Below are 11,240 nucleotides of genomic sequence, written 5' to 3' on the forward strand. Positions count from 1 at the left end.
TTTCGTAGCAGTTTCCCCTCTTTTTTTGAAGAGGATATAATTGCTTGAGTTTTTGTTTTTCACCTGGATTTGAAACAACCAGGGCAAAAGCACTGACTAAAATGCTGTTGACTCGCTTTGATATGCTACCTTTTATCAAATGCTTTCAGAATGTTCAATTGTCAATAATCGAATCAGTCATCCTGTTGCCAGACAAGGCGCGAGTTAGGATAATGTATTACAACTTAGGCACACGTATGACGATACAAGAGGATAAAAGTAAACATTCACAATTACATAATTATATACTTCCAGCAAGACAAACAATAAATAAATAAGCGATACTATTCAGATAATACATTATAATTAGTGATCATTTTCCCTGTTGCCTCATTTTACAGATTCACCAATAGTTTCGGTATCATCTGTTATGAATCATAACACAATCGCAGAGGATAACACAGCTGTGTTACAGTGTGCTGTACAAAGTAACCCACCTCCAAATATAGTTTGGACCAAACATGAAAGCAATACAATATTGCATAGGATAAGCAATGTGTTTCAAAGCAACTTAACTATTGATAATGCTAACTGTTTGGACACGGGTAACTACACGTGCAAGGCAATGAACATTATTAACAACGACAAATACACTTCTATGAAAGATATTGAGTTGTTTGTCAAGTGTAAGTTTATTTTCATAATTGTTTTAATAATGAAATTTTTTATGATCACATCTTTAATTAAACGCAGATTTGAAATTAAGAAAAGAAACGGGAAATGTGTCAAAGAGACGACAGTCCGACTAACGAGTAGGGCCACCAACGTGTCTTGAACGCAGTAAAAAAAAATCCCGCTACCAGATCAATACTATATCAAAGAAAAAAATCACTAACCTTATGTTGAAAGATGGTATCATTGCAACACGTTTTCAAGTTTGATGTATTTGATTTATATATTTTGTCAGCTATATATAGTGTAGAATTTCACCTTCAACTGAATGTCTATTATAATGAATATCTTAACGATGAATGAGGAACTAGAATCAAAATGAGAAACTGTGATATAATTGCTATGTGGCAACTTTTCCCCAAAAAGCACAAATTACGTATAAGTTTACAGCTTAGGTCACTATGCATCAATTTACATTTAGCAAAACACACACCACATAGTAGGCTAAAAAGCCATCAAAATAACAAATGTAAAACGATTCGATGAGATGTTCACATTCTGAGTTTTATACTAAACATTACACAAAACAAATATGTTACAGATCAACAAACGATAACCACTGAATAACAAGCTTTTGAATATGGACAGGCACATATATAATGTGGTGAGGCTAAAATGTTTCTCTTGCACCAACTACCAAAGTTAACATGTAAAATTTGCGTAACAATATAAAGTATGAACACTCATAAAAATCAGATTAAAAGAGTTTGATTCATCTGATAATACAAAGCGCAAATACGCAACTTTTTAACTACATATCTGAGAGTATTAGCGGTTATTGAAAACGAAATAACAAATTATACCAAATCATGTATCAACGCCTAAAAAATCAATTAGTACGCAGCCATTATATAATAACTTAATGTACAGTAAGAATAACATGAACTTGTGCAATTCAAAAATATATGTATTTACAGATGGTAGAACTGTAAATCGTGGATGTAAATATGTTTTTTTTTAATAAATAATACTTTGAGATGAATCAAAACAACTGACAAGGTGGCCTTAATATCACACCCAAGTTAAAGCAGGACAAACAGTGTATGTGTTTTAGGAACTTTTAAATAATATAGAAGCGTAATTAATTATCGGAAATCTCGACAACAATCACCGTTGTTTTAACATGTGTTTATCATAAAAAGAAAAAGAAAAAAGGCATTCCTTTCTATGAATACTTTATGTACTCCTTATATTGTTTAACGGCGCTGTACATGCAATGTTTCGTCCTACCGAAGTCGTAATACTCAATACAATTTCCCGAAATGAGGGACATAATGAAATTTCGCATGTTTCAGCAGCAAATAAATTCTTTCACTTTATATATTGCAGGTTCCCCAAGACGACACAATAGTGATTCTGACGGTGTGTCCCAAAATCCGATAGTACTTGCAATTGGAGAAAACCTTACGATATCGCAACACATTATTGCATTTCCGATAGGCATATCTTCATGGACATTTAAACGTGATGAAAACTCCCCAGAAACAACAGTGTATTCGACTTCTAACTGCAGTACATATAATGTGACCAATCATCATATCTGCTTTTCGAGACTTAACTTAACTGCAACTAATTTTGGGTTGTATTCAGTCATAATCGTGAATGATGTAGGTAAAGCGACGTTTACTTACAATGTTATTCCCGAAGGTATGTTATCTTAATTTTTATTGTTTCATCGAATGTGTAATAGACGCATTTTTTAAATGACTAATTCCTCTATAACAGATTATCGAAACTACTGGCTGAGTTGTGCACATTAATTTTTTGTGTTAAACATCATTTCATTTTCGTTTAGAAAAAAAGTTTATTCCAAAAAAGAGGAATTTGAAATAAAAATGAAGGATGTGATATTTTTAAAAAAGACGCACATCCTTCATGGCAAAAATGTTAACAACTCTTTGTCATTGGTCGTCAGTAATGACTTTTAACACAAAATGTCAAAAAAATTGCCGCAATTACACCCTTTTCATTCCCTTTCTACCAAAGTTACATTTTATAAAAGTTACGAAATGAGATGACCTTCACATTTTGCATGAGCACTGAAGTATCTATATTTGTTAACCATATGATAGCAGTAGTTAGTTTTCAAAGGTACTAGGATTATAATTTAATAATTTAAGTAGAAGGCGGGATATTTGTAAGTCTAATACATTTTTTTTGTGTGAAAACAATCTAGAGAAAAATATACATTGTACAAGTTTGCCTTTATTCAATAAACGGTTGAACTCAGAAAGTGTCTGTCACTAGTATGTTTAATTTACAAAATTGACACCAACCAATGTGAATACAATTTTAGAATCTATAAATCGCCTCAATTGAACCAGCATCATGATATCTAAATGACATAAAACATCTAAAAATTAGTTTTGACTTAACCAATGATATTTTTAACACATTTCCTTGAATGAATGTTATATGTCTATTATCTATCGAATTAACATTTTATACAAAAATTATTTCTCGATTAGGCCCCCCAGAGCCACCAATAAATATTTTAGTTGCATGTGAAATTACATCAATGATTGTATCATGGCGACCAGGATTCGACGGAGGGAGTCAACAATCATTTAGAGTGATATGGTTGAATATCAAGACACTAAAAACAGAATATTCATCTGAGATCATGGAACTGAACCAGGATTCGACTAAGCAGTATATAGTTAAGTCTTTGACTTCAGACACATCGTACATCATATATGTAGAAGCTACCAATAAACATGGTATTGTAAGATCATCTGATAATGATAACTGTACCACCGGATCAAGTATGTAAAAGTATCAAATTATTTCTTTAGATAAGAATAATGGACCTATATATCAAACATAGACAGAAACAAAATGATAAAAATACGGTCAATTGTTTTTAGAAGGACTTTAAAACTATGCCAGTGTGGTGCTGAGGTTTATCTAAAAAACACTAAACCAATGTAACAATTAAGAAATAGGGAATGATTGTCTATGAGACATCTATACAGCAGAATTCAAAAGACGTAGATGAAAGCAATTATAGGTCACCATACAGTGTACAACAATGAGAAAACACATACCGTATAGTCATCTATAAAAGGCCCGACAAAAAAGTGCAAAACATATCAAACTTGATAACCAGTAGCTTGATTTGTAACAATTGATTATACGAAAATGCATAAGCTAACGAAAGCTCCTGAATAACACTTTGTAAACTTTGAGGAGGCAGATAAAGAGTTAATCATAAGCATTTTATTGGTTCCGAAACGGCAATTTTGAATCATCAGATTTGTTATAGTCAAATACATATGCCTGGTAATTTATCTATGGACAAAAAATATTAAACAGTGTTTTGTTGAGTTAAATTTTATAATAATTTATAAGATACCATTAAGGATGTACTTGGGTGAGGTCCTGGAATTTGTGTCAGATGTTCGGACTTCTTGGTGTTTTTTATACGATACAAGGTTAACTATTTTGCCCCATAACACCCATTTATCTTTTCTTATAAGACTTTATAGCTCATAGAAGGTTATTTTACAAAATTTAAGCAAATTCTTGATAGACTTTCTTCTGATTTGAAACCCAAACAAAATTGAAAAGGCACATAAACACGGTGTTACACATATATCTAAGCGCTCAAATTATCTCAACACAGCATGAAACAACTTGTAAAAAATAGTTCGAAAGGGATTGACTTGTTAGAATATACTATAAGTTGTCTTCAAACGTAAATGATTGCTTGAAAGGTTTGGCACTTTTTGAACATTTCTTTTTATATCATATGTTTTGGGGTTGTTAAACTATATTTTGACGGCTTATTCGATATTGTAGTAAGTGAAATGTATTACATCAAAAGAAATAACGAATACACCATTTTTTCAAAGGTTTATTAAGTAGCCAATCGAACAATTCTTTGGTTACGAGTGTTGCTGCAGCCATAGGAACATCTGTATTCATATTACTAGTCGCAAGTCTTGTACTTTTTATTTTGAAAAGGAGATGGATGAATATTAAAAAAGGTAAATGCGTTCAAAAGATATAAAAGCACAATACATTATATTATGGTATTTTCTTTAATATTTTCTAGTTATACTTTTTTGCCATGCTATTTTGATAGACTATCTCTACTGCATTAAAAAGTATGACACCTGACAGAGATAGCAAACTATCATAATTGATCATCTCTTTGTTATTATTCAGACTATGCTATGAAGTTCACAGAGGGAGAAGTCAGTTTGCTAACTCCATTATGTAATGGATATAACATTGGCACTCATACCACATCTTCCTATATCTAATTTCTTATGTTACCTTTAACTTAACAAAAAAGATTTCTTATATGCTGGTTCTCCTCCTGAGCAAATATTTTATCTCTTCTTCAATTTATGTGGTTGAAACAATTTATGAGATATTAAGTTAAAATGTTATCAAGCCTCAAAGCTAAACATAGTTGCCTTTCAAATTTTTTTCTGATTTCAGAAGACAGCAAACTATATCAATCAACCCAACCTGGTACAAGGTATGAATAAACCAATGATTTTTTAATAGAAGACAAAACTACAAATTTGGGGGAAATTGTTGGTTTACTCGTTATAGGAGTGATTGCCTGAATTAATATTGTGGTTTTTTTTACTGTTTTTATATATTATTGACAAATACTAATGGAAATCAAAAGTACAATACCGCTGTGAATTGTTAAACTATAAAAAAAAAACATCAACTTAAAAAACAATTATGCCATTTGAAATATCAAAATTATACACAGGTAAATGAAAATAATTTTGTTGTTATTTCTTTCGTTTAGGAACACCAAGAAATGTCTTGTATATTAATTATTCTGAAACTTGGTACATGTAGGTTGAATATCGACAATTACACTATAAACTGTGTACTCGATACAACTTCGTGTTCTTCATGTGCAGGTTAACATTGAATAACAAAAAAGCATTACAAATAGTATTAACAGGTCAAATTAACAACAAAGTACTCGCAGTTACTGAATACACGATTTTAATATAAAAAAAGTAAAAACATTGAACCCAAAGGTATAATTTCATTTGACTGAAACATTGTTTATTAATATAATCATGATATTCAATTCGATGTCTGATTTGGTTGATAATTTATTTTGTAGTCGACAAAGAACAAATACTGGTGAAAATGATTATAGTGAACTTCAAACAAAAAAAATATGTAAGTTATAACTGATACTTATTGGCTCGTTTGTCTCTACTACACAAATTTGGAGGTGTGAACGTGCAGAATTTAACACGGATCCAAAAATAATCTACTCAAATAAATGGAAATAATAAAACATATTTGAAAAAACGGAAAATGTTACACGATAAGCGGAACATCTGTAACCTGATTACAAGAAAACCAATGAAACAAATTAAATACAAAAGGTCAAACAAACTTATCAAGCTATCTGGAAAATCATTACTTTATACACAAGACATCAATCAAAATTTCGTTATATCTTAGTAGGCTGTGTACGGCCTGTTTGAATAAATACTTTCAACTTCATATCACTCCAAGGTGTAGAATTTTACTGATCACTTTGACTTTCATGTTATGTGTTTCATTTTCCAGTTAAATCAATTAATTACTAATTAATCTAATGCAAACAAAAATTATTTTTACAGACTGTAATACTGACGGCAAGGAAGTTGATAGGTAATTTTTGTAATTATTTACAACGATACTAAAACCAAACGTACTAAACTAGTGCTATGTCCTAAAACGTTGAAATGAAAGAAAAACAATATGATCCTTCACAAATGCTGTTACTCCTATATACAAAGAGTATATTCAACGTTTTTAGATATATGATAATTAATAACATTAGCAAAAATGAACACTGTACTATGATATGAATGTTGTTCTGTTAACATTCATTGACAATTTCATTAGAGAACTTAGATAAACGAAAAAATAAGTATATAATAGTCATAGATATAAGAAAATTTGGTAGGAGTGCCAATGCGACAGCTCTTTATCCAAGTCACAATTCGTAATATTTAAAAGAAATATATACTGTTGTTATTTAAGATAGCATGAAAAAAGATAAAAAAAATGAATCACACACTTTTTTGGAAAATATTCACTGCATAAATATCAGTTAAAATTTGATAAACACTCATTTTAATCAATGCTTAACATTTCCTTTACAATAACAAGCTGATTTTTTTCAGAGTAATCTCCTGTAGTGTATGCATCACCTTAATGTAATTATTTTTCTTGAACTTTATTTAAAAGAATAAATCCAAATCAAGATTTTAAAAATGTTATTTTTCTTTTCTTAAAGCGCAAATACTTATGAAGAAATTGGGAGAATAAATGACGGACAGATTTATCAAAATGTTTGCAAAAACAAGAAAGGTATGAAATTACTTTTTTTGTATAGATACTTGTTTGACAGTCGCATCAAGTTTCGTTAGATTGACAACAATGTGTAAACAAAACAGAGATATAATAGGCAGACATGTAAAAGGTTTGTGATTTAAAACCTTTCAAGGACTGGCAAAAATCTTCAACTGTACCGGTAGAGTAAAAAGCGAAAGATACCAAAGGGACATTCAAACTCATTAGTCGAAAATAAACTGACAAATCAAAAGTAAACAAAACACAACAGAAAAAACCCAAAGACTGAGCAACATGAATGTAACCTTAAACTGGGGTTGATCTCAGGTGCTCCTAAAGGTAAGCAGATCCTACTCCACAATGTCAACTTTGTATAGTTCTCATTGATATTAGCCGTTTGTAGAAGATTTGTCTTTTTCATTCTTTATTATCATGTTGAATTTTATCATTTTCTTGTCAATTGCAGAGCAAATGGAGATGGACAATGTATCAACTATATATGCAAATATGGTCATTTAAATTGGAAAGCTGTACTTTTTCAAAACAGGTTACTTGCCATATTGCGTTGATTAATTATTACATCCCGATACATATAAAAACTGAAACCGCTGTAAAGATATATATATGATTGGTATCAATCTTTAATGACAGCATAGTGAGTGACATGTTTTGTAATAACCTAGTTATTTAACTGACTGTAGTATCAGAGAAAAAAAAAGGTGATGACCATGTACACATTTGCGGCAAAAATAAATTAACTTGTGCATAAGTTTTCATAATATATTAATTCTTTTGGATATAGTTTCATATCTTTTTTTCACCTTTGACTAAAATCCGTCATATTGCAAATTCTCTTTAAACCAGCTACGTATTATAAAAAAAACTAACATCAGCTAAAAAGTAAAATACTGAACTTCGAGGAAAATTCAAAACGGAATGTCCCTAATCAAATGGCAAAATCAAATGATTAAACACATCAAACGATTGGACAACAACTGTCATGAACCCCGTCAAAAACTTGGGGTGATTTCAGGTGGACCGAACGGGTAAGCAGATCCTGCTCCATATGTAGAACCTATTGTATTGGTTATTTTATTACAAAGCAGGTAAACAGTTTAATTCGGTAGGTCACTTTCGTGAAAAGGGAACAGGATAGTAGTGACGACATAAAGAACTTATCCGATATCAAATGTATAACGGATATTCTATAACGGCCACCCAACTCTCGTGATGACGTCCGTAAAATTAAAGAAGTAACGATTTCAACTTCACCATTTGGTTTAAACTCTTGGTTTAAAATGAAAAGGTCACAATTGGGAAGCCGAAATCATCTCCCTTGTAGTAAAGTTTTGTATCCTACCAACCAAATCAAATGGCAAAATCAAAAGCTCAAAAACATCAAACGAATGGATAACAACTGACATATTCCTGACTTAGTACAGGCATTTTCTTATGTAGAAAACGGTGGATTGAACCTGGTTTTATAGCGCTAAACCTCTCGCTTGTATAACAGTCGCATGAAATTCCGTAAAATTTGCAACGATGCGTGAACAAAACAGACATAATCGGTAAAATAGTCAAATTATGGCTAGAGCAGTCATCACTGTGTTACAATCAATCTAAGTGATCATGAGTACTAACACACTAAGGATAATTATCCATCATAAAACACCTCTTTCCTAATGATGTTAAAATTTTAAGTTTCTGCATGATAATGGAATGTTATAATAATTTAAAAAGTTCCTTCAAACCATCTACAACATGACTGTATCTTTGAAGAAGATTATGTGCAAATAACAAATATAATTGGTGTAAAATGTTCGAAGAACATCTATTGTGTAGAATAAAACAACGTGAATAAGCAGTAAATGGTAACACTAAGGATGCAATTGTTTGAAGGTCTTGTAAAAGTGTTTTGTAATAAAAAGACAAAGAAAAGAGTGATTGGGGACATGAATATCATAATTTGTCAACTGTTGAAAGCGCCATTACAGTACTTTGACGAACCGTTTTGCAAATAAGTCTATATACAGATACTATATATTTTTTGTATAATACTTTATATACTACTTTCTTATCGGTATACATTGAGTTGTGTAAACGTTTTCAATATTCATTTGATCATACAAATATTTTATCTCGATTTTGCATTTGTATTTCATTTTTATATGTGCATGTGCTAAAAATATTATTTAATTAGTTCTCACCTGATTCATCATTTCCCTGACCTACTGCTTATTTCTTTATTTATTCAACGTGTGGTTCATAAGATCTCAAATTCCTCATTGGTCAAAATTCAATTATGACAATAAGTCTTTTTGCTTTCAATCAAATTTCCTTTTGTGATGTCATGAAAAAATGCGACCATAACTGATGATAACACACAGAAATAACACATCTCTTTGCAAATCATTTAGAAAGGAGGAATGAAATTCATTCTGCTGATCATTGAGAAATTATTTGTGTTAGTTACGGCACAGTATTTAATGATCTTTATTCAGTTTTACATGGACACGAAATTTCCCTTTTGCCGATCTAGGGCAGATGTCGTACAGGTAATATACCAAATCAAACTCAAACAGCACAGCGACTCAAAGCTAACCCATTATATGCACAATGCAAGATATGGCAAAGATGATGTCATCCTTCGAAAATTTTACGGTCATCATAATGATAATGGTTGACGTTAACATGAATCTGTATAACAGATGACAACGGATATGTTCCTTATCTTAGCCACAATTTCATTACACTTTCCTTTTGCCATTGTGATATTGTAATATATAACTTGTTGCATTTCAGCTTCTTATAATTAATTGTCCATTTTTAATGATGCAACATTCCAGTAGAATTTGCATCAGGAGAATCTGTTTCTAAGTTGATACGATAATCTTGAGCTTACATTTACTATAATGATGTCTTTAACAGATATGTGAAGCCTGACACCACAGTTTATCTTGAACAAAAGAAAAGCAGAAAACAATCGAAAACACGTTGTTTAAAAAAAAAAAGATAACTTCACAAACGAGTATAGATGAAAAATTATTTTGAGAAATTTCATTTATTAAATGAATAGATTAGTAGTGCACGTTTTTATTTATATTGAGTGTTTAGTATATGAATAACAGTTATAGAATATATGATGCACTGTTCGATATTTCAGCATGCGGTTGTCTTCATTTTCACCTCCTCAATGTGTGTACAGCTTTATAAGAATCCAGGATGTCTGTTCTTTAGCAACTGAAAAGATCAGAAACACGATTGGTTAATTTATTAAGGTGTTTAAAGGAACAAATTTAGTTCTTAACTCCGTCAAGACTAACATTTTTTGATCGGAACATAACTCGAATATAAATGAAATTTTGCATGTACCATAAAACTATAATTCATTAAAGATTATACAAATAAGTCCAATTGACTATACAAAAATTAGTCTTTAAAAATAAGCTCGTATCAAAGCATGGATATGAAAATGGTGGCATGATGCCGTCAAAATGTGACACGTATTTTTAGCCTGTTCTTGTCCATTCGTTTTTGATTTGTTTTGTCATTTGATTTTGCCATGTGATTATGGACTTTCCGATTGGATTTTCCTCTGAGTTCAGTATTTTTGTGAGCTTACTTTTTGATAATACAAAACATGCAGTTCAATAATGTTCAATATAAACGTCGCTATAACACCATTAAAGTTGAATACCAGACCTTGACCTTCCGTTTTACTCAGTTTTTGAACGATTGATTTTGATACAAAAAATATCTGAAGTTCCATACAGCGTAGTTGAAACTCATTAAAGAAGCAGAGAAAATCAAATAACTACATAATGAATAGAACGTTGTTCAATGTACTGAAAAAATACTTTACAATTTAAGCATGTGTGAGAGGTTGATACGAAGTTATATTAACTGAGGAGGAAGTGCTAGCTCGATATGTTTCTTTATATTGATATAATTTAATTTGGGATATAACGCGTCTTCTGATTAGCTTATGTTGTTTTGTTTATCAGCTCATAGACATAATTTAGTCATGCTACCGTGACGTCATCAACGTTTTTTCATTGTTTACTCCGCTTTAAAAAATTAATTTAGAAATGTAATATTTTTTCTGTCTATTTCAAACAACATAAAAAATGTGGTGCACACTTTAAAATAACCCGCTACGCGGGTTAAACAGTGTGCACCATAATTTGTATGTTATT

At 30.9% G+C, this 11,240-nt stretch overlaps 1 protein-coding gene across 1 annotated transcript in view; it reads left to right on the forward strand.

Moving 5' to 3' along the window:
- Window positions 1-10,761, forward strand: part of LOC143079554 (synaptogenesis protein syg-2-like) — a 31,108-nt gene extending 20,347 nt beyond the window's left edge. Inside the window, exons 11-19 of the mRNA XM_076254962.1 lie at window positions 381-665; window positions 2,041-2,358; window positions 3,180-3,476; window positions 4,566-4,700; window positions 5,161-5,200; window positions 5,816-5,874; window positions 6,327-6,357; window positions 6,989-7,062; window positions 7,511-10,761. Coding sequence (XP_076111077.1) covers window positions 381-665; window positions 2,041-2,358; window positions 3,180-3,476; window positions 4,566-4,700; window positions 5,161-5,200; window positions 5,816-5,874; window positions 6,327-6,357; window positions 6,989-7,062; window positions 7,511-7,563 — 1,292 coding nt within the window. The 3' untranslated portion in view covers window positions 7,564-10,761. The remainder of the gene's footprint in view (window positions 1-380; window positions 666-2,040; window positions 2,359-3,179; window positions 3,477-4,565; window positions 4,701-5,160; window positions 5,201-5,815; window positions 5,875-6,326; window positions 6,358-6,988; window positions 7,063-7,510) is intronic.
- The last annotated feature ends 479 nt before the right edge of the window (window positions 10,762-11,240 follow it).

This window comes from Mytilus galloprovincialis, chromosome 6, assembly GCF_965363235.1.
Source record: "Mytilus galloprovincialis chromosome 6, xbMytGall1.hap1.1, whole genome shotgun sequence".
NCBI classification, from domain to species: Eukaryota; Metazoa; Mollusca; class Bivalvia; order Mytilida; family Mytilidae; genus Mytilus; species Mytilus galloprovincialis.